At 58.7% G+C, this 22,902-nt stretch overlaps 1 protein-coding gene across 1 annotated transcript; it reads right to left on the reverse strand.

The window, feature by feature from the left end:
- Positions 1-6,077: 6,077 nt before the first annotated feature.
- On the reverse strand, positions 6,078-20,106 carry RTN4RL2 (reticulon 4 receptor like 2). Its single transcript, XM_054563642.1, has 3 exons — positions 20,076-20,106; positions 13,955-14,436; positions 6,078-6,827 (listed from the first exon to the last, which is right to left on the reverse strand). Exons 1-3 carry the CDS (start codon positions 20,104-20,106, stop codon positions 6,078-6,080), a joined length of 1,263 nt encoding a protein of 420 aa, XP_054419617.1.
- Positions 20,107-22,902: the final 2,796 nt, after the last annotated feature.

Raw genomic sequence — 22,902 nt, forward strand, 5'->3', positions numbered from 1 at the left:
ACACCAAATCAGAAATGGATAGCACCCACCAACGGGTGGCGTGGGTTTCCAGACGGCTTTCTCGGCTCCCACTGCACTCTGTCCCTGTCCTTGACTTTCCAAAGTCTGGCGGGGGTGCTGACTGCCGGAGGTTGATGAATGGCCTTGGCCTTGGGATCCCACTGGATTCCGGCTAAGGGCAGGCGTGTGCGCGGGGTACTAGGGGTGCCCGGCAGGTGGCGCTGCGTGGCTGCAACTGGGACAGGGTGGGGGAGGGAGGCGGGATGGGGGGCGCAGTTGCGGGGAAAGCGAGCTGGGAAGGGAACCACCGCACCCCTGCGTGGGCACACCCTACCCACGAGTCTGCTGCCCCGGGGTCTCGACATCCAGCCCTGAGCCCTACCCTTTGAGACCGCCCCACCCCTTGCCCGATCCCCGCCCTTTCGAGCAGTACCTCCAGCCCCTTCTGACCCTCGAGACAGTAGGAGGGGATCTGGGCTCTGGGTGCTGGCCCCCGACTGGCTGGGGTTTGGACCGGGCGGGCGGCGCAGGCAGAAGCCTCGGCCTTCTCGGGGAGGGTGTCTTCTCACTCGCCCAACCCGGGCGGGCGCGGAGCGTGGGGAGGGGGCTGGGCAGGGGCGGAAGCGAGCGGAGCCGTGTTTGTCGCGGCGCTGCCGAGTGGAACAGATGGCTGGGGAAGGGAGAGGGTACGTGGCGGGAGGAGGAGGGGTGCGGGGGCCGGCGGATGAGGAACCAAGGATTTCGACGCCCCGAATCTCCCAGGAGAAGCCCCCCTCCCCAACTCTCCCCAGAAAGAGGGAGGACGGCAGCACCTGTCTTTTTCCCGGAGAGCGTGGCCTCTGGCCTGTGACAGACCTGGCTGTGCAGGGGCCCGCCCCTGACTCCCCAGGCCCCCACCCCCCGACTCCCGGCGCTGGCCAGGCCGGCGGGGTCGAGGCTGCCGGGAGCGGCCGGGTCGCGTGGGTTAATGGGGCCGTGCTCGGGGTGGGGGGGGCGAGGGGGCGGCGGGTAGAGGGCTCCCGAGCTTGGAGCGTGTTCGGGGATAGTAAATAGCTGTAGGAAAAAGCGTTAATTGGAACTTTATGCAGATGAGCTGGGTTGGGGGCTGGAGGTAGAGGGAGGGAGGTCAGACGGTGCCGGACCTGAGTCAGTTCGAGGGGAGGACTCGGGGTGGGGGTGGGGGGCCCTGCCGGAGAGTGGCGGGTGTGCACCGCTCATCAGGGCGCTGAACTTCCGGCGAGGTTGCCGGTCCTGGCCGCTGGGGGTTTCCTCCTCCACACTCCACTCCAGAAACGGAGTGTGGGGCTCTTCCAGGGTCTCCACATCCCGGGACAGCAGTTCAGTCCCCCAGACGGTCAGGAGGAGGGGGGCGCGCCCTGCAAGTCCATGTCCACTGTGGATGCTTTCTCTGGGTGTCACCTTCTCCGTGTCCCTTATTCCTCCTCTGTCTCCGTGGCCTCTCTGCCGCCTCCAGTCTCTCTTCACCGTCACTGGTCTCACCCTCTCCACACAGGAGTGTTGTCTGTAACTTCCCAAGAAGTCTGCGTCGGGGGCGGGGTCTAACATTTCTTCCTTTGCTTTCCCCTGTTAACCGCCCCCCCCCCATTGGACCACCTACATTTAAGGAGATATTTCTGTCTTTAGTGCTTTGTAACCCACCCTCACTTGTTAAAATGCAGACTCCAGGACCCCCTTCAAGATCGGATTCAGCAGGTCTGAGGGGCTCAAGAATCTGCATCTAGCAGCTTCCCATCTGAGATATAAAAGGCCCTCACTTTTAGAAACACCGTGCAGGGAACTGGGGGGCTGGAAAGGCTGGACAGGCTTCCTTCAACAGCCCTGCCGCCTACTCCCAATCCTTCCTCCATGCTTCCGACCTCACCTCTGCTCAGTGGGGCCATCTCTGCTTCCGGTGTGATAGGACCAGGTGGTGTGATAGGACCAGGCCTGGAGAAGTTGCCAGGAAGGAGGGAAGGAAGGGAGGAGAGGAAGGGAGGAGAGAGAGAGAGAGAGCAAGAGTCTGCACCTAGCTCTTGTTCTCTGAGCAGGGCCTTCCCCTTCCTCCGTCTTGCTGCCTGCTTCCCTCCCCTTGGCCTCCGCTTTTCCATCCTCCTCTCTCACTCCACCAGCTTTGCCTTGCTTCGCTTCCCTTCCTCCTCCTCATCCAAAGTTTCTGGCAAGGGCAAAGGATCTTGGCGTGAGCAGTTTGGATCTTAGCAGGGAATGGCAGAGCCAACCAAAATCCCCACCTCCTAAAGAAAGAGGCAGAGGCACCCCTGGGGCTGGAAAAAACAGAAGGAGGGAGGCAGGAGGGAAAGATAATGACAACAAACATGTAGGTCACCTTATTTAACACAGCAACTCAATCTAGACAGGCACTATTGCCCCCAGGTTACAAGTTAAATTAAAAAAGAAAACACAAGGGATGTTCAGAGAGGTTCAGTAACTTGTCCAAGGTCACACAGTAAATGGGAGAACAACTAGGTCATTTGCCTGTTTCCCCAGAATCATCCCTCCAGAGGCCTCTCGCTGGGTAGCTGTCCCAGGCCTGCCCTCCCTGACCCTCCTCCAGGGGCAAAGGATGGGGAAGGGCATCATGTACAGAGATGAAAGGAGATGCTCAGGTTTCGGAACATCTGACAGGTCTGGATGGCAGCATTAAAAATTCATGTAGAAACTTGACCCCAGCTGGACCTTGGGCCTGCCACCTGGATTGTCCCTGGCCTTGTGGCCTCTCAGAGCCTAGTGGGCGAGTTTCCTTCCAGCAGTGTCCTGGGAGCCCCAAGTCTTTGTATTTCATGGGAGAGGGGCTCTCCCATGGACCAGCAAGCTAAAGTCAGGAGCCAGTAGCTCAGAAAGCAGCTCTGAGAACTCCCCTCCCACTCCTAGTGTAAGAACCTTAGAGGCTTAAGGGCTTATAAACCTTGTCATCTGGTGCCCTTGTACTCATCTCCCCAGATAGAGAGATGCTCACTATTCAGGATGGCTGAAGCCTGGCTGAGATTCCCAAAGTGGCCAGTAGGAGGCAGCCTGAACATGAGCCTGTACCTGAAGGACAGCAAAAGAATCCCTATTGACAAGGTTAGAGAGATGCAGTATTGGCCTTGGGGAAGAGCTCTGGATGGAGTCTGTCATCTGAGGAGAGTGGGAGAGGGTTACTAGTTGGAGGGAGATTGAGGGCCTTAAGGGAGAGGTCAAGGTAAGTTATAGGTTTCAAGTGCATAATAATAGATGGCCAGCATGGTACAATCATTCTAGCTGCAGTGGAGGTTGAGGAGGTTTGGGACATGCCATGAAAGAAGAAACAAGAAAGGCCATTGGTACCAGACTCTGAAGGAAGGATCACTGACTTTGCTATGGTGTTTTATCTTTAACCTGCAGACAGTAGGGAGCGGTGGTAGGTTCCTGTGTGAGATAGTGACATCATGCAAATTTTGGTGAGTCTGAATCTGGCCACCATGGGCAGGCTGGGTGGGAGGGAGAGACTGAATGTAGGAAAATTGGAGAGGAGGTTAGTGCTATTTTCTTCTGCATTCTAGACATGAGGTAATGAGAATGTGGAGCAGGGAGGTAGCAGGGAGAATGGAAAGGACAGGACAGATGAGGGGCTGGAGAGGGACCCAGGGAGTAGATAGAAGAGCTTAGAGAAGGGAGGAGTTAACTACATCTAGGCTGGGTGTCAGGCAGGCAGGAGAGTGCAGACTGTGGGTGCACCCACATAAGGCAGGAGGTGAAAGAGTTTTGTTTCTTTCATGGGTGGGGAGTCGTGGACAAGCCCCTCCCCCTCTCTGGGCCTCAGTTTCCCCAAGAGCATTGGACTGGATGGCTTTGAAAGTCCCTCCCATTTGAGGATGTGTGGCTGAAGGTTGTGAATCTGCGTGGTTTGGAGAGGCTGGGGGTCTGTGCGTGTGAGATTTCTGTGGGTGGTCTCTGTGTGGGGTCCTGTTGGAGCGGCTGTGTGTACGTGTCAGTATTGGGGGCGCATCTGCCCCTTTGTAGAACCCGTGGGTGTCGGCGTGTCTGCACGTGCTCTGTGGCTCCGCTTCGTGGGAATGTGTGTGAAAGAGAGAGCCAACGTGGGTGTGCACGTGACAGGCGTCCGTCGGTCTGTCTGGGCTGGTGGGGGTGGGAGTTAGGGGGAAGTGGCATTGCTGTAGGCTTCTTCCTGAGGCTCACACACTCCTCTTGCATTCACTGTTCTGAAATAGCATCTGGACCGAAGGCCCATGAATATTTCACAACGATAATTCTGTGACCTGGACAGCCTGCTGCTGATTTACCAGCATCCTCCCTCCCCTGCCCAGGACTCAGCAGCCCCTCCCCCATCAGAGCTCTTGCCTGGCTGACCCCTTAGTCCCACCCATTAGCCTCTGCAAAGCCAGACTGACACAGGCCCCTGTGAGACCCTGGCCTTGGAGCCCCCCTGCTTCCCGACTAGCTGGTTGCTCTTATTATCCCCACACCCACCCCACACCCTCCCCCAAAGCCCACCTGCCTCAGGCCCTGGATGTTGACGCCTTCTGTTTCTGCCTCCTCTTCTCACCAACCTCCTGACTTGCCTGGGCGGCGTCGCAGAATCTCAGCTTCCCTCCTCCATGAACCCTGGCATCCCGGTCCACTCTCTTTCCATCCCCGCCTCCCAAGTTAGATTCTTAACCCTAAATTTAAACCATCAGACATCTCCCCAGCGGCTTCTGTCTGATGAGACTCACCCCTAACCTCCCTCCTAGGTCCTTCTTCCCTCGTCCAGGCTTCCCCCTCACCCCGGCTTCTCTTCCACACGCTGGAAAGATGAAGCTTCTGATCATACTTCAAGCCAGCAAGGCACCCCGACGTGGGGCTCTTGTCCGTCAGGTCACCCTAGCCCCTTGGTCTCCTCTAACCTGGGGGACTGTTTCTCTGATGGGGTCCCTCGCTGATGCCACCTCACAGGAGCCACAGGCAAGAGACCATTCGTCCACAAGGTGGTTGTGTGCAGCTGTGCAGCAGGAGCTGAAATCCTGCCTCAGGCCCTGCTGGCTGAGTGTTGGCTCTGGTGTGGGGCTGGGTTCCCTTGAGGAAGAGGTGCCTTTTTCTGGTTTGCTCAGAGCCGCGTGTGGGCGGGCTGTGACCGGGGATGGCTATGGGACTCCTCCCTGCAGGGGGAGGTGGGAACCCACAGCGAGTCAGCCAAGCTGGAGGCCTTGCCCCGGCTTAGCTCCTCCGGTGCCAGCCAACTCCAGTCAGCTGTAGGCAGCCGCTTCTCCTGGACCGATGAGGAGCTGAGGTGCTCTCCGTGGAGCGGACAGGCTGGCGGCACCCACCTTGGCCCACCTCGGGCCATCAGGCCCCTCTTCGTCCGGCTGCACTTCTTATCCTACGTGGAGCAAGAGGCTTTTCAGTGACACCATTGGCTCCCCTTTCTCCAACCCTCCTGGCCCTGAAATCTTGATGGTTCTAGGCCCTCCTCCCACCTTTGAGGTCCTGATCCAACAAACCTTACAGAAGAAGATAAAATAATAGAATTTTTTAATAAATCTTTTTTCCCAAACAACTTCTGTTGATCTTCACCACACAGGGGCCGTGGTGGAGAGGCGAGTTCTCTCCAGGCACCCTAAAAAGTGTCCAGGGTAGACTTAGGAGAAAAGTATTCCTCCAGTGTCGGGAGGCTGAGGGGGGCGAAGAGAAGCAGGGGCCTAGGGTCGGCCTGGCCCCCCGCAGGGCTCCTTGGTGGGGCTTCCTTCCCCGAGCTTCCCAAGGCTCTGCTGGTGGAAGATGCTTCGCAGACAAAAGCTCCTGTCCAGTCCGCTCTGGGCACTGGGAGAGGGGGTCAGCGCCTGCCTGGGGTGCCCCACCCCAGCCTTGGGATGGGGACGAGTTAATGGCCAGAGTTGGGGAGAATCAGGCCGAGCCACCAGACACAGCCTCTCGGTGCTGCCGTCAGCCGGCATCCCAGGAGGCAGGGAGCGGTGGCCTGGTCCCGGGGGACAGAGGAGCAGGGGGTGGAAAGGGAGGCAGCAAGGCCGGGGGCGGGGACTGGGCCAGAGCCGCAGCGGGGGGCTGGGGCCACCCCGGCCTCTGCAGTATCAGCACCGCAGTCAGAGGTGATGGGGCGCCAAGAGCAGGAGACAAAGCAGAGGGGTGGGGAGCCCCGCCGAGAGCGCGGGGCCGCGGGAGTCCGGGGGCACCTGGCAGGCTGCGCCCGGGCACGTCTGCTCCCCGCGCTGGTCCTCGCCCCCATAACCCCCCCAGTAGTCATCCTCGGTGGGTGCGTCCCCGCCCTGGCGCCCCCGCGGGTCTTCGGCTGGCAGGTCTCGGTAGAGCGTGGAGGGGTCGGCGGGAGGCGCCCCAGCCTCCGCCACCCCGTACAAGTGGTTGGAGGAGCTGTTGCCGCGGGCGCGGCTGCCAGGCCTCGTGGGCGCCGCGGGCGGGCAGGCCTGGAAGTCGGCCTCGCGGAGCGCGCGCAGGTCCCGGCCCTGGCGCTCCGGGGGGGTGGCGCAGGTCACGTCGGAGCTGGACACGCGAGCGCGCTGGAACCAGGCCCAGAGCGGCCGCGCGCGGCAGTCGCACGCCCAGGGGTTGGCGTTGAGCCGCAGGAACTCGAGCGCCGGCAGGTCGGCCAACGCCTCGCCGGGCAGCGAGGCCAGGCTGTTGTTGAACAGGTAGAGGATGGTGAGGCGGCTGAGGCCCCGGAAGGCCGCGCGGTGCACGCCCTGCAGCCGGTTCCCGTGCAGCAGCAGCCGGTCCAGGCCGCCCAGGCCGCGGAACACGTGCTCCGTCAGCAGCCGCAGGCGGTTCCCGTGCAGGAAGAGGTGGCTCAGGTTGGCCAGGTCCGCGAACAGGTCATCCTGGGGGTTAGGGGTGGACAAGAAGACATTGGTCCTGAGGCAGGTGGGGATTTCTCCCCGGAGGCCTGGAGGAGGGGAAGGGAGGGGAGCATCATGGGAAAAAATTCGACCTTTCCTTTAGGAGTCCTGGGTCTGAATCCTGCCTCCTCTAACCAAGTTAGAGGTTAACGTGGGAAAGTGATGTGGTTGAGGCCAGTTGTTTTTAAACTTTAGGGTGCATCAGAGTCCCTGCGGATCCCTCAAAGCTGTCCTCAGAGCCTGTGATTTAGCAGGTGCACCTGAGAATCTGCCTGAATTTACAAGTCCCCTAGGTGGTACTGACTCTGCAGGTCAGAAGACCACACTTGGAGAATGAGATGCTCTGGTTAAGCATTCAGACTGGGGAGCTCTATCTCCTGACTTCAAATCCTGGGATCTGCCATTCGCTGACTGTGCTACCTTGGGCAAGTCACAGTATGTCTGTGCCTCAGTTTTTTCATCTGTAAGATGCGGAGATTAAACGGAGCAAGAAGTACTGAGGTGCTCAGAACAAGGTTTCCATGTGGAAGGCATTCCACGAGTTGGCCATTATCGTTAACTTGGCCAAGCTAGTAATCTCCCTAAGCTTGTTGCGTCATCTCTTAAGATGAGGATGAGTGTACCTCCTCATGGGTTTGTTCTGAGGATTAAAGAAGATGATCCACGTACAGATCAGATGGTGAGGTGCTGGGCATAGGGCCTGGCACACGGGTATCCAGGCCGTTGACGAAGCCCACAGGCTCAGAAGTCCTGGCCCCTGGTGCCAGTCCAGCTTGCCCTCTTCCCAGCTTTGTTACTTTGGGCACATTGTTTAGCCTCCTGGAGCCTCTGTTACCCCAGTCTGTATAACTCGGAGAACACCCCCCACCTCCTGAGGGAGGGCCGGATGAGATCATGCTGTAAGGGAGGCACATGGACCACCCTCAAGAAATGACGGTGATTATAACAATAGGGGCTCAGTCAGATAACTAACAAGTCCTTTCCCTCTAACAGAGGCGCTCTCTGGGGTCCCAAAGTTCTGCCAAGAGGCCAAGATATTAAGAGGACCCCGTGTCAGCTTTCCCCGCCCCCTAGGCAGCAGGGGAGGGGAAGGAAGGCTGCTGCCTGATGTCCTGCATCCCTGTCCCCCTTGGAGGGGCTGTGCCACTTGTCCGGGCTGGGGAGTGCCCAAGGAGGCCAGGGTCGTGGTGGGAGGATCTTGGGCGGTGGTTCAGCATGAGTGGGGGTGTGGGCGTGGGAGTGGATATGCTCCATGGGTGGGAGGTGGGAGGAGCAGGGGCGGGGTTCTGTATTCTAACCAGCTCACTAAGGTATTGGTGAGGAGCCGCTCCAGGGTCCACCAGCCCGGCCCACTTTTTACAGAGGAGAGCACTGACACCCGGGGAGATGGAGGGCTTGCCAGAGCAGGGACCAGAGGCCCCGGACCGAGGTCCTCCCCTGGGGCTGCAGGGCTGGCTCTCAGGGACATGGCATCCTCCATGCGCAAGCCAGTGCCCCCCGGGGGGCCTGTTTCTGGGCTGTGGCTCTCCCACCCTTCCCTGTCTGGGGAGATGATCCACCGCCCCCCCCAACCCAGGAGCTTGGTCACAGGCTCTCAGGTGGGGGGAGGGCATTGACTCCCAGCCCACACCCACAGCCTCCACCTTCCTGTGCTCCTGCGTGTTCTCGCCCCCTCCCATCTGGCTTCCGCCCTCTCCGCTACAGGAACTGAGCTTGCCAAGAACCCTCCTCTTGGCCACACTGAGATCCGTCCCCCTCAACCTTCTTGGCTGACACTAGCGTTCTTCACCCCCTGTGCCACCCCCATGCCCGAATCAGGCCTCCAGTGAGCTCCCTGAACCTCTGTGGCCTTGGGCTGGCCCTTCTTGGCCGGGTACCCTTGTCCTCTTTCTGGCCCACCAGGGAGTGGGCTCCGAGTCCCTTCCACCCAGATTCCTAGTTAGGGATTCTCTTTTTTCCGGAGTGTCAGGAAGAGTGGGACACACCCAGAGGTACCTGGTCACATACACAGAGGATCAGTGTATGTGTGCGTGTTGCGGGGTGGCCAGAGGGCGCGCAGGTCATGGAGCTTTGGGACTTGGGGAGGTTAGGAAGGGAAGACCAAAGGTTCGGAGCCCCTAGGGAATTCAGGTGTCTTTGGCCCACAGTCCCAAGTTTTGGGCTCCGAAGTTCCTTGATGCCAACCACTTCTCCTCCCCTTTGTTCCATTTGCAAAAGTCCTGCCCCTTTCCTCTCTGAGCCTCAGCCAGGGGGTCCATTTCCCCTCCCCCCACACAAGCTGTTGCCAAATCCCTGCTGCAGCTCTCAAATCCAGTCCTCCTCTCTCCACCGTTAAAACCGTTCGTTCTCTGTGCATTAATAAGCTCTTGACTTTCACAGCCCTCGCCCTCCCCCACCACCCTCCTTACCACTCCCCCCTCCCTGGGCTGAGAGCGGTTGCTAAAGTCATCTTCTTCCATTTCCAAAACCACATTTCCCTCACCTCCCTCAGCCAGTTCACAGCTCTCTGCATCCATATGGAATCTCAACGCAGCATCCCTGCCCCCCTTCTTCGGACAGCATCCTGTTCTTAACCTTGCCTCCTTCCAGCCTCCCAAGCTCCAGTCTTTGGCACTAGTAGCTGAGCTGTGTGACCTTGGAGCTCCAGGTACCTCTCTCTGAGTCTCAGCTTTTTTATCTGTGAAACAAGGGACTTGAGATAGCTGATCATTAAGATCCATCCTCATCTGATATTAATGAGTGAGTGAGTCCTGGAATGTACCTCATTCATTCAACAAAGCTGTATTGAGTGTCTGCGCTGTGCCAGGCACCACCCCCACCCCACAGTGCTCACCAATCTATGCCTGGTGTCATTGTCATGGGCAAGCAGCTGACTTACTGAGCTTTAACTACGGGCCAAGCTCTGTGCCACACTCATCCCATGTAGTAACCTGCACAACTCTATGAAGCAGATAATGTTATTATGCCCCCTGCCCCTTGCAGAGGTTAGGAAAGGGAGGCTCAGAGAAGGCAAGCGCCTCGCCCAGGGTTCAACAGCTAAGATGCAGTGGAATGTGGAGGTGAACTCCGTAGACAAGGCTCTGAAGAGCTGCTCTTGAGTCAGGCCTGGGCCAGTTCTAGGCTGTGCCCATTGCTAATTGGGTGACCTTGGACCAGTGCCTTAACTTCACTGAGCCCCAGTGTCCTTAGCTATTAAATGGGGGAAATGATGCTTGCTCTGACCCACGCATGGTACTGAGCCCTTTCCAAGTAGCATCTCCTTTAATCCTCACAGTAAACCCCCGAGGTATAGGTATTTCCCCCATGTCGCAGGTGGGTCCATTCAGGATTAAAGTGGTTAAGCAATTTGCTCAAAACTACAGGGCAAATTGGAGTTGGGGCTGGCATTCAAACTCAGATTTGCTTGAGTACAAAGGCTGCTCTTATACACCATGTAGGCTGCTGTAATGATTAAAAGAGAGAATGGATGTCCTTATCATCTGGTTCCATTCAAGCAGGGAATACACTCCAGGAGAGCAGAGACACTATTTTTGGTCACTTCTGAATCTCTGGCACCCAGAACACTGCCTGGCACGTAGTAGGTGCTCAATACCTACCCACCGATGAATGAGCCCACCTAGCATAGTACCTGGCATCCAGAAGACAGTCTGTGGGAACCTCTAACCCAACCCCCTTCCATTTCCACCTTCCTCAGCCTTGAAAGCTGTGGTCCTCTTGCCTCCTCCAAAGCTCGCCTCTGCCCTCTGATACAGCTGGCCCAGCCTTATCTTGGGTCACACTTGCGTTCTGTGGATGTCTCCCCAGCCTGCACGTCCTCACCTGCCTGTGGCATCTCCCATCCTGCGTCCTCAAGGCAGTTCACAGGCAGGGCCCTCTCTTTCTTTCTCCTCTATAAAGGACCAGGTGTGAAGATGCCTCCACCCACGGTGCCTGTGCCATTCATGCCAGGGATGTGCAGACCAGGCACTTCCCATTTCAAGAGATCCTAATGTCTACTTAAAATTCCCCTGGCCTACGTCTTTCCTGTCCCTAGGTCCTGGCCTGAGAGTCAGTGGAGGATCAGGTTCTAATGACATGATTTATTCAGCACTGAACTATGTGCTGTATATGCACAAACTCATGTACTCTTTACAGTCATTCTTTGTGGAAGGTATTCTTTTTGTCATTTCCACTTTAAAGATGAGGACACTGAGGTCTAGGGAGGACAGGCATCATGCCTAAAGTTAAATGGGTTAGAAAGTAGCAGAGCAGGGACTCAAATTCAGGCCCTCTGACCCCAGGTTTCTCATTGTGAACAACGGACAAATATTGAGAAGGAGGTCAAGCTTTCGGGGGTAGTGCCTGAATGTGGCCCTGCGCTCAATCTCTCATGACTACCATTTTACAGACGAGGAAATGGAGATTGAAAGAGGTTCAGTAGCCTATCCAAAGTCAGAGAGGAGCCAGGAGCTGAAGCTACATCTGCTAGACTCCAAAATGAGTGCCTTCGAAAACGAGTCCACGCGGCTCTGCTTCAGGATGCCGCCCCACCCCCACCCCTCCGCCCAGACAGGCCCTAGTGGGGAGTTGCAAGTGATGAAAATGGCCTGAAACATTGTCAGCCCACGCAGGCTCCAGTTATCACCAGCTCTGCTTGGCTGGGTGGCCTCAGGAACTTCATTCCATGTCCCTACGGCCCCTCACTGTCCCTACTGCCAGGCTGTTGTGATGTTAAGCATGCTGGTGAGAACACGTGAGCCCTAGTCACACGGGCAATAGTTTAAGGGACTTCATGTGCAGAGGCCTTATAGCTGCAAAGTCTCGGACCCTCGGCCTCAGCTTCCTCGTTCGCCTGTGAGGAGGTGCAAACATCTCCCCAAAGGGCTGTAAGAATGAGAGGAGGTGGCTGAGCATGTTCTGGAAACCGTGAGGTGCTAGGCAAATTTAGGAAGGAAAGAAAAGAGAGGGTGTGTTCCGGGACCCAGCCGCGGCCTCAGTGCATGCTTGACGCTGACCCACATCCCCAGGATGAGGTCTAAGATGGGCCGTTTCACCAAGACCAATGCTAAATGAGGCTTGTTTTAAAATAGTATTTTAACAAGTATTTATATAGTGCCTATCGTATGCCCAGCACTATTCTAAGTGCTTTACAAATTATTCATGCACTTACATTTATGAAATCCCTGAGAGATGGGTGCTGGTGCTACTCCCATTTTACAGAGAGAAAAACTGAGGCTCAGAGGGATTCAAAGGCATCACAGGCTTGTAAAGTGCAGAGCTGAGACCCGTAACATCCTTAGCACAGCGCCCCATGCGGAGCGTGTCTGCTACATGACAGTGGGCACTGCTATCGTTATGGGTACAGTCACAATAACCACAGCATATTTTGTCCGATGTGCTACGCACAGCCGCCCCCCTGCCCCGCCCCCGATTCACGGTTTTGCTTTCCGTGGTTTCAGTTACCCACGGTCAACCATGGTCCAAAAATATTAAATAGAAAATGCCAGAAATAAACAATTCCTCAATTTTAAATTGCGTGCTGTTCTAATTAGCGTGGTGAAATCTCTAGCCAGCCCACCCAGCTGTGAGTCATCCCTTTGTCCGGCATCTCCCCGCTGCCTGTTACTCGCGTGGCGGCCGCCGTGGCTGTCAGAGCCGGCTTCGCGGCACCACAGAGCGTGTCTTCGAGGTATCCGTATTTTACTTAATTATGGCCCCAAAGCTGTTCACGGAACTTTTATCACAGTATATGGTTATGATTGTTCTATTTTATTATTAGTTACTGTCATTAATCTTTCATTGTGCCTATTGCATCAATTAGATTTATCATAGGTGTGTACACACAGGCAAAAACGTAGTATATATAAGGTTCAGTATCGCCTGCAGAAAAGGCGGGACCGCTGTAGTTTACTCCCGTCTCTCTCGCCCACCAGGCACGCTATCTGGGAAGGCAGGAAGGGCTTGTCTGTTTTGTTAAATACTGTATTCTCAGCACCTGGCACATAATGGGCGCACAATACACATTTGTTAAATTATTATTGCTACTGTTATTATCTGTATCGACACCAACCCTGGTCTGATTTTTACATCAGCACATTGGTGACCCATTAGGCACCAAGCTGGGTGGGTTTTCCAGGTCCGTGTGGGGAGAAGGGCGAATTTGGATATGCTTGCCCCTTCTAGCCAGAGGCTGTGGAGCCCAGGGCGGGTTTTCTCCCGGAGTGGTTTGGAGGGCGTGTTATTACTTCCTGGAGAAATAGAATGGGAGGATTTGACTGTCAAACAGTCAGCTTAACAACAACAATAAACAATATTTAGATCAATAATAATAACAATAAATAGCAATTACTGTTATTCCTTCCGTTTTCAGAGCATCCGTCTTTCAGCTACTTAACAGCTCTTTACCCTTTTTTCCCCTTCGTCCCTTTCTGCGAGACAACAGCCTTGGCGATGGGAATCTAGAAAGGGTGGTAGAGTTCCCTCTTGTCCCATTACCCAGTGCACTGCAGGGAGGTGGAACCCTCTACGGGACAACCAGCGGTAGTGGGAAGGGGTGGGGGGTGGGGAGAAAAGCCACGAAGACCTTCAGGCCTGGTGCCTGGGGAAAGGCAGCCCCCACCCAAGGCAAACAAGGGGGAAAGGAGAGATCACAGAAAGAGACACATACATCACCCAGACGGACAGCGGGGTGCGTGTGGAGTGGGCGTGTGAAGGCAGACAGACAGAGACTCAGACTCAGAAGGCAGATGGGGGAGGTAAGTCAGTGAGAGAGGCAGAGAGGGACATAAAAGGATAGACAGACAGAAAGGCAGAGGCAGAGGGGGACACACAGGGAGGGGGTGGTTACAGGAGTGGGGGGGTGGGGGCAGCAAGGGAACCAAACAGACTAGACAGACAGACAGACAGACAGAGAGACAGACCAATGGGGGAAGATAGAAAAGATAAAATGGAGACTAGCCCCCGGAGAATGTGAGCAGGACACTTAGGAAAGGAACAGGCATGGGGAGAGGTGGTGAGATGCTGAGGCAGGAAGGGTGGCCCGGAGAGAGAGGAGGGACTCACACGGGGACAGAGGAGCAGAGGGGAAACAGGGGTGTGCGTGCCCATGCGTGCTGGGTGGGGTGGCTCACCTGGAGGTGGAGCAGGCTGTTTTCCTGGAGGTAGAGGTACTGCAGGCTGACCAGGCCGCGGAAGATGTTGCCGGGCAGGCTGCTGAGCTGGCAGCGGTACAGGTGCAGCGACTGCAGCCGCTCCAGGCCCTGGAAGGTGTCGGGCTCCAGAGAGCGCAGGTGCCGGTTGTCACCGAGGTCCAGCTCCTCCAGGGCCTGCAGGTGGCGGAAGGTGCCCGGGTAGATGGTGGAGAGGTTGTTGGAGAAGAGCCACAGCGTGAGCAGGTTGGGCCCGAAGGTGCCCGGCCGCAGCGTGCGGATGAGGTTGTTCTGGAGGAAGAGCCGCTGGGTGCTGGGCGGCAGGGACAGCGGCACCGAGGAGAAGTTGTTGGCCTGGCAGCTCACGGTGGGCGGGGATGCGTAGCAGGTACATAGCATGGGGCAGCTGGGGGCCGCTGGGGGCAGGGCCAGGAGCATCAGCAGGAGGCAGGCCGAGGCGGGACCTGCAGGGAGAGGGGGGCAGGCCTTTCTGGGCAGGCTGTGAGGACTGGAGTGCCCACCCACCCCTAATGACCAGGGGCCTGCCGCTCCTAGGTGGGAGGGCTCTGGGGGCAACCAGCCTCGTTGCAAGAGGCCCTGGCCACTTTCACTTTTTGAGACCCCTGGTATATTAAAAAAATAATAGAGAAATGAAGAAATGGCAGGCGAACACTGTAGAAAGCACTGTGCTCTGCCGAAAGCTGTTTCCTGAGTGGTCCGCTTTTCCATTCTCGCTTCCGCTGTGGCGGGTTTGGCCGTGTCAGCCGTCAGGCTTCTCCACCTCAGTGTTCAGAGTTGGGCTGATCGCTCTTTGTTGTGGGGGACAGTCCTATGTGGTGTCCTATTTAGGGTGTTTAGCAGCATCCCTGTCCTCTACCCACTAGATGCCAGTAACACCTTCCCCCTGATTATGACAACCAAAATGCCTCCAGACATTACCAAATGTCCCCTGAGGAGCAAAATCGCCCCCATTGGAGACTGGCTGGGACGAAACTGAGGTTTCTTGTGAATCTGAGGCTGGCCTAAAACGGCCCTCCGACTGTACCGGGGCCTGGCCTCGCTGAGCCCACTGGCGGCCACTGCCCCTGCTTCCCGCAGAGTTCTCCCAGGAAGAGCCAGAGTCTCTTCATGCTGGAAGGGCCTTAGGGCCCTGGGGGCAATGGGTCTTTAACGGGGCCACAAGCCACCTGCCACAGAATCAGCTGGAGGTTCAGAAAGAATGCAGCTTCTTTGGCCTGTCTGTGCAGAATCAGAATTTCTGGGTGAGAGCCAGCGAATCTACATTTCACACCCCAGGCTCTTTTCATTTAAAGTCACTTAAAAAAAATTTTTTTTTTCAAAATAACTTTTGAAGGTTGGATATGGTCCACCCTTCTTGCGATGCAGATGGAGAAGCAGGTCTAGGGAGGCCCCAGGGCCTGGGGGCTGAAAGGGCAAGTGGAAGGCCCAGCGCTGGGCCGGGCTGGGGAGCTCGTCCGCTTCTCGCCCTCACTGTAGCTGGTAAAGGTCTGGAGCCAGAGCTAGCTTGACCTCTACTCTTTATCATAACTTTCACAGGGCGCTCAGGATTTTCTTCTGGCGGGTTTGCCTGGGGAGAAGGGCAGCCTGCACCCCAAACGCCGGGCAGTCTTTCCCTGGGCGCACATCCAACGAGCACCTTCTGCTCCAAGCAGTGTGCTAGGCCCACGAAGATGGAGGGGAGGAAGATGGAGCCTTGGACCCAAGGACCTCATCTCTGGGGCTCTCTGGGGTGCAGAGGCTCTGGGGAAGACCGATGCCTGGCGCCCTGTAAGTGCTGGGTGTGAACGCCTGTGTCTGAGCTGAGTGCACACTACACGAAGAGCTGCTGAGCCCCAGGCTTCGCGCGGCCCCCACAGGCCCCCAGCGTGGTGCAGACTTCCCCGGTGCCCTGGTGCTCCTCCTCCCATGGGGGTACACACATGCAAGGGTGGGGGACCCCACGCCCCATGTGCACGGTGCTCCCGGTGCTCCTCAATTTGGCGTGCCACCACGAGCATCCCCGCCCCTCCCCGTGGCCACCGTGCAGGGTGCGTGTGTGAGAGCGTGTGCTGGCTGTCCTCGCATGCGTGTGTGTGTGAGTGCCGGCCCCATGCGTGTGTAGGCTGGGTGTGATGTAATACTCAGTGACACAGCGCTGCTGTGCCATTCGTTCACACCACCTCCGCGTTTCTCGGCCCTTCTCACCCCTCCCCCGTGCGGCGTTTCACGATTACTTTCTCCTCCTGAGTTTTTCAGAGCCACGTGGGATGGAGGAGCATGTCTCTCACCCCTCATCCGAACCTGGCAGGGGTGGGGTGTGGGAGCAGGTAAGGGAACCTTGGGTAGGTTTCAGCCAGGGCTGAGGCTCAGGGCTTAGAACAGGAGATTACAGAGCTGGGAAGGTTCAAGTTCTTGTTCGACTGAGGTCACAACCGGGGTTCAGCGAGGGCAAGCGGTATGCCCAAGGTCACACAGCCAAGTGGTTGGCAGGGCAAGAACCAGAAAGGAGTCTCCTGATGCCTGGCCAGGGCAATCCCCTTCCTGGCAGAGCCACCCTCTGAGCTCGCTTCCCCAAGGACTTGGCACCAGAGAAAGCCAAATCTTTCTCCGATCTCTTAATCCCACCCCTTATCCACAAGCTCACAAGAGCGTGAGCTCTGAAGGCCACCAGGCCTAGGGAGGACAGGAGCTCTTCCCCCAGCCTCTAGGGCTGACTGGGACCCCGGGAAAGAGGCAGAAGGAAGGATGTGCAACCCCAGAGTGTCCAGAGGCCGCTCCCTGGCACCAGGGTCTCTTCCTCCCTGGAGGCCGTGCAGCAGCTCAGCAGGGCCTGCCACCCGCACTGACAACTGGCCCCCTACTGACCCACATCAGGGGCTCCTGTCTTCTTTCCCTACACCCCCTCCCTCTTGTCCCCACATCTCCTGCATCCTGGCGCACCTCCCGGAGCCTGAGACCTGTTCCTGGCAGGCTCTCTGAGGAGGGGCCCTGAGCACAGGACCCTCCATGACAGCTGCTGTGTAACAGTGACTCTGTTGCCATTTCTGGCCCTCGCCGCCACGCAAAGCAGCTGTAACCCAAGGAGCCTCATCCATAATTCAGGCTGCAGCTCTCACTGGAGGCTAGGAGGAGGGGAAGGTGAGGAGCACTGGGTTTCTCTGCCCCCAGGCCTGGCTGGATGCTCCCGGGCTGAGGCAGTGGGGGCCCGGTGAGCTGCGCCTCTCCCTCCCTTCTCCGCCCTCCGGGGCCTGCCCCGGGGGCGTGCTTTTCCTCCTCCCCACGGTCCCCTCCCTCCGCTCCGCCTCTCTTCTCCATTGCTCCTTCCCTCCAGGCCTGTGTCCTCCTCCCTCTCCAGGACCACAGTCCCACTCCCAGCCCTCTCATTCTGTGAACACCTGGCAAGGGCTGGGGCAGGACGCACAGGGCGTCAGGGCTGGAGGAGGCGCATCTCAGGCACCACCAGAGCAAACCCCTTCCTTCCCAGGTAGCACGACTGAAGGCTGGAGAGGGGAAGGCTCAGGTTCTGAGTGAGCAGCCCAGGTCTCCTGACCGGAATCTCCGACAGCCCGCCTTCAACACCTCTCTCAAAGGCTTCATGTCATCTCCCCCCTCCTATACGGGCCAAGGAAAGCCCTTTCTAACGGTGTCCCCTCCCTCTCCACTCACTCCATCCTTTCTCTTTCCTCGTTTCCTTTTTTTCTAAAGTTATCAAGTAACTGGCTAGCGCGGCAGGGGGGTGTAGGGCAAGGACGGGCCGAAGCCAGCTGCTACGAAGCACCTATTGTGTGCCGGGCATTGTATTTGTACATGTCTTTATATACACAGAATACAACACAACCCCCATGAGGTCAGTATTATGGCCCCCAGTTTGCGGGAGAGGGGCAGGAGGCTCAGAAACAGGGAATGAGTAGCCTCCGGTCACTCAGCTAGTGCAGGCGGATTCGGGCAAGCGCATGCCCAGAGGGATTTCTGGTCTTTCTTCAGGAGACTTCAGTCCTCTAAGGAAAGCACCCCTGAGTGCGAGAGATGCTGCCCTCGAGGCAAAGGGAGGAAAGAAGTGGCGCCCAGGTGCACAGGGCTGGGCCCGCCACCCTGCTGGGTCTGTTTGGCTGTTCAGGCTCAAGGCAAAGAAGGAATCCAGGCTCCCTCTGCAACTTTCCTCTCCAGGGTTCCAGGCTGGGGCTACTCGAGAGGGACGCTATTGGGAGTCGAGGAGAGATGACCAGTGTCCAGGAGATATGGCCAGAACTGACAAAGGGAGGGATGGAGAGAGGCCAGAGCATGGTATCGATCCCGGAAGGCAGAGGTGCCCAGAGCCAAAAGTATCCATTCATTGAAGGACCACTGTCAAGGACTCTGGGCCATCACCCTGGAGTGCTGAGCCCAGAAACAGCGTTCCCACCCCTGGAGCCGCCCTGTGGTTCAGAGGTCCCAGTAGAAGGACACACTGGAAGGGGCTGATGGACCCAGGCTAGAGGGCAGGAGCCAGGGTGCCAACCCGCGGGGCAGAGCGGCCCCAGGGAAGGTGCTCTCTGGAAAGGGAGTCAAGGTCTTTGACTCCGAAGGAAGGTCCCAAAGTCCCAGGTGAGAAGCAACCGCTCCACATCCCAAAGGCGGGGGCCTGAGGGTGCAGGGGCTGAGGAGGTGGGAGCCCGGAGCAGAACGAGGTGGTGGCAATGCCAGTGACGCAGGGGCCTGGGGAGGCACTGACATGGTGACGGGGGTTCGACTGCTGCGAACAGCTTCTCACTCTGCCAGAATGTGACACCCCAAAATAAGCAGTCCCCGTGGCGGCTGCGGATCCGGATCCGACGTGAGGGCCGCAGATATAAATGGCAGCATGGAGCCAGCCAGGAAGCCCACCCTCGGAGGCTGCCACTCCATTCAAATGTCCTCCCCTTTCATCCTCACAGCCACCTCCCAGGGCCCTGAGCTCTGAGCCCCGGGTCTGCCCCACCGACCACTCCCTGAAAGAAGGGATGTGACAGGCAGGCGCTTTGGGAATGGAGGGCTTCCCACGTGGAAGTCGTTACCAGAAGCCTCTTTGTCTCATCTCTGGCAACTTTCCCCACCCCCACCCCGTCCCTCTCTTCCATCCCTTTTTCTTCCTCCTCCCCTTCCTTCCTTTCCAGCCCCCACCCCCACCCTGGCCTCCACTCCCAGCCCCTCTTCCATCCAGGGTTCGCTCTCTCCAGCCCTAGTACTCATCCTGGACCCTCTCCCCGGCTCCTGAGACTCCGTCTCCATCCGCCACCCCCAGCCTCCTCAGGTTTCTGACCTGCCCACTCCCCTTTCCTTTCAGGTCCGCCGGGTCCAGGCTCTTTCCCGGGACGTCCACCCCCAGATTCTAGTCTTCTCTTCACCCCTCCCTTACTCTGGTCTCCTTTCTCCGTCCCTCTTCCTTGGTCCAAACCTGGGTCCCACTTCCCTCCACGCTTTTCTCGTCTAACCTTTATTCCGCCTCCTCCTCCTCTTCCTCCTCCTCTCCTCCCTCTTCCCCTAACCACTTTCTCCCGTCGGTAACTGCGCCCTCCTAGCCTCTTCCCTCCGACCCCCCGCCCCCAGTCTCTGGCCCACACCCTTGGCTGTCACTCAGTCCGTGGAACTATCCCCTCTCCAGCGCCCTCCATCTGTCCTCCGGGGAGGGGGGGCATTTGGATTCCCTCTGCACCCCTGTCCTCACAGACTGCCCCCTGCCCACATCCCTTGTCCTCTCAGGTGACTGGAAAGTGCTGAGGCACGGGGCACGAGAAGTTGCTGAGTCGGCGCTTCCCCAGCCGGCCGGAGTCCTCAGCGTCCCCAGGAGCAGGTGGAGCCGGGGCAGCGGAACCTGAGCCTCCCTCCCCGCTGCGAGCCTGGTCCGCCTGGCCCCTGCGTCCCCCCACGGTCACGAGCTCCCCGCACATCCCGGCAGTCTCCGAGTCGGGTGCGCTCCTCCAGCCAGCCGCCCTGGGGGCGGGGACGGTGCCCCGGGACTGAGCCGGTCCTCCTCGCCAGGCTACCCCCACCCTCCGCAACTGCCCCACCCTCGAGCCCTGGGGGCGGGGGCGCCCGGCTCCCCGCGTCCGGATGGCCTTCGCCTTCCGCGGGCAGGGGTCCCTACCTTGCAGCAAGCGCCTGAGCCCGGGCAGCATCTTGTCTCGACGCTCGGGGGAGGGGGCGGCGGTGGGGGATGCTCCCACTCGCTCCCCGAGCCCGCCAGACGGACGGCGGGGACTCCGCGGGGCACCAGGAGGGCCCGGGAGTCCCCGGGCGGCGAAGCCAGGCCGCTTAGCTCTACCCTGCGCCCCCCGGGCTGCGGGCCTCGGGAGGAGCCATCGGCCCCGACGGGACGGGGCGGGGCGCGACGGGGCGGGGAGGGCTGGAGCTGGCCGTCGACGCCGGGTGCCGGCGCCCCCCAGCCGCGCAGGCGGCGCGCGAGTCCGTCGGCCCGTGGGTCCGTGCGCCCCGGCTGCGAGCCGAGGGAGAGTGGGGACAGCGAGGATGCTCTTCCCAACCACCCCCACTCCTTCCCGCACTCGCTGGCTCCTCCCTCGCTTCTTAGCTTGCCGACTTAACCCTTTCCTGGCCACGAGGAGGCGGGAGCGGCTGTTTAGTCCGCTCTACGCCGGACCCCTCCCCTCCCCGGAGGACCCAGAGGACTGTGTTCGATTGCCTGGGAGGCGCCGCGCTTCTAGGGAAACTCCTTACAGAGGGGGAGCAGCAGGGTATGGGAACCCCGTGGACTTGTCCAGCTTCCCCCTCCCAATTATCCCGGAGGAGATGCGCTCCCAGGTCACCTCCCCCTCCTCGCGGAGTCCCTGGTGCCAAGGTCCCGGCTTCCAAAATTTCTCTTCCCCGGGAGCGTTTCAAGGCTCCATTTTCCCTTCATTTCTTGGACCCCAAGCCCTGGGAGTGTGCAACTATATAAGACTAGCATAAGGCAAGAGTTCGTGTGCGCAAGATCGAGTGCACAGGAACGGCATGCGCGCACAAGGACGCCTGTGCAGGTGTGACTGGAGCGCTCGCACGCTACATTTTATATGGGCTCAGGGAAGCGGGGGGCACGTGCGGGTGCCAACGGGCGAGCCGTGGAGGGCCCGCCCGCGAGCGTGCCTGAGCTGGTAGGAAACGTGAGGCTGTGCAGGAGTTTGGCGGAGCGAACTTGGGGATGGGTGGCTAGGGTACATGTGTCCGGGTGTGTGTATGTCTCTTGCGGCATTTTGCGAGCGGGTGCAAGTTTGGGCGCGCGTGCGACTGTGTGCATTTTTATGTGTATGTGCGATGTGTACTAAAGCGGGTATCTCATCTCCCGCGGGGGAATAGGAGACGGCTCACGGGTGGGGAGGGGAGCGTTGGCTCCACGCAAGCTGCTTCTGCTTCCTTTTAAAGAGAGGTCCCTTCTGATCTCATCGGGGTCCCTTGCACCCCTTGAGGCCGCGTTCCGGGGCGGTACCAGCCGGTCAGTGATATAACCTAACATTTCCTGACAAAGGCGGCGTTGCCGACCATCCCGGCTTTGACCCGGCCCAGCGGGCCCGGCACCCGGCCTTTGGAAGCCTTCACGGTATGGGATAGGCGCGGGGGCCTTGGGGGAATCACTGCAGGGACTGTGGCCAAACGGCGTTGGCCGGGCTGGGCTGCCGGAACCGCGCGTACGGCCGGTGCCAGAGCCATCTGCGCGCAGCCCAGCCGGGCCCGCGGAAGCGCGGGAACCCTGGCGGCCCCTCCTGGGAGCAAAGAGAAGGACCCCCTCGTCCTGCCGCCACTTTCTGGCTCCTCCTCTGCTGTCCGTGCCCGAGTCCCACGCAGTGCCCGCAAACAGTCGGCGCTGTATAAATGCTGGTCTCATTTTCCCATTCATTCTCTTCTCCATCCACAGTCTCATTCTTCCCTCCTTCTCATTCGATTTTTCTCACCCCCCCCAACTCTTATTCATATTTTATGGTCTTCGTCTTTCTGTTCCCTCATTCCCGCCCTCCGTGTCGTTTCCTCCCTTTCTGCATCTGCCTCTGTTGCTATCTTCTGTCTCGCTCATTGTCTCTTCGTGTCTCTGTCGCTTCCCTCCGGTCCTTGTGACTCCCCGCCTCTCTGTCTCTCCATCTCGTGTGTCTCTGTCTCTACCCGGGATCTCCTTTCCAGCCGCGTTTCTTTCGCAGGCTCCTGGCCCACTTGCACCTTGACGCTCGGGCGCCCCCTGCTGGCTCTGTCCTCTGCTCCCCCGGGCTCCTAGGTCCTCGGGGCGCCCAATTTCCTCTCCCACCCTGTCTCGATCAGGTCGCGTAGGAGCAGAAAGGGGCGTCTCTGGGGCTCTGCTCCCCCTCCCATCTCTAGAAGGAAATGGCTCCTGCGTTTCCCGGGACCCACCCAGCGGAGGGCCCGCGCCAGGGAAGAGGGCCTGGAAGGGGGGGGGGGGGCGCGGCGGGGAGGGAGTGTTGGGGGTAGCAGGGTGGGATTTGGCGTCCTTCCCCGGAATGAGCCGCGGCACAATCTGTCGCTGGGTTTGTTTGCTGAGCTGCCTCCGGAGCGCAGTGGGGCTGGCTCCCGGGGAGCGAAATATCACAAGATGCGTAGACAGACGCTGAGGGGAGGGTGGGCGGCGGGCTGACTCAGGTGTGCTGTCATCAGCTCCCTGGCCCGCTCTTCTCTGAGAGGGGTGAGGGGACCCCGGGTCTCCAACGCAGGTGGCAACACGAAGCTGGGAGGGGAGCCCCCATCCCCGGGGGAGCTTCAGGGATGGGGGAGCATCTGCCCCTAGTCCGTGGCTCCAGGCCTCTCCTTCAGGCCTGGGTACCCTCGGGACACCCCCAACTTGAGTATGCTCCTGACATTTATCAAGCCCTCTGCTCATATCCCATGACACAGGCATCGGTTCCCTGTAATTATCTGCTGAATCACCACTTTCCCAGGCCAGACTGCCAGCTCTCTGAGGGCAGGAGACTCTGCTCATT

The sequence above is a fragment of the Pteronotus mesoamericanus genome, unplaced genomic scaffold (assembly GCF_021234165.1).
Source record: "Pteronotus mesoamericanus isolate MK-2021 breed Mesoamerican mustached bat unplaced genomic scaffold, CSHL_Meso_final scaffold_83, whole genome shotgun sequence".
Lineage (NCBI taxonomy): Eukaryota > Metazoa > Chordata > Mammalia > Chiroptera > Mormoopidae > Pteronotus > Pteronotus mesoamericanus.

Bases quoted from the DNA above. Each gene is read 5' to 3' on its own strand.
- RTN4RL2 (XM_054563642.1), bottom strand. From the start codon at position 20,106: ATGCTGCCCGGGCTCAGGCGCTTGCTGCAAG. The intron at 14,437-20,075 runs GTAGGGACCCCT...CTCTCCCTGCAG, and splicing joins GCTCAGGCGCTTGCTGCAAG to GTCCCGCCTCGGCCTGCCTC. The intron at 6,828-13,954 runs GTGAGCCACCCC...CCTAACCCCCAG, and splicing joins ACAGCCTGCTCCACCTCCAG to GATGACCTGTTCGCGGACCT.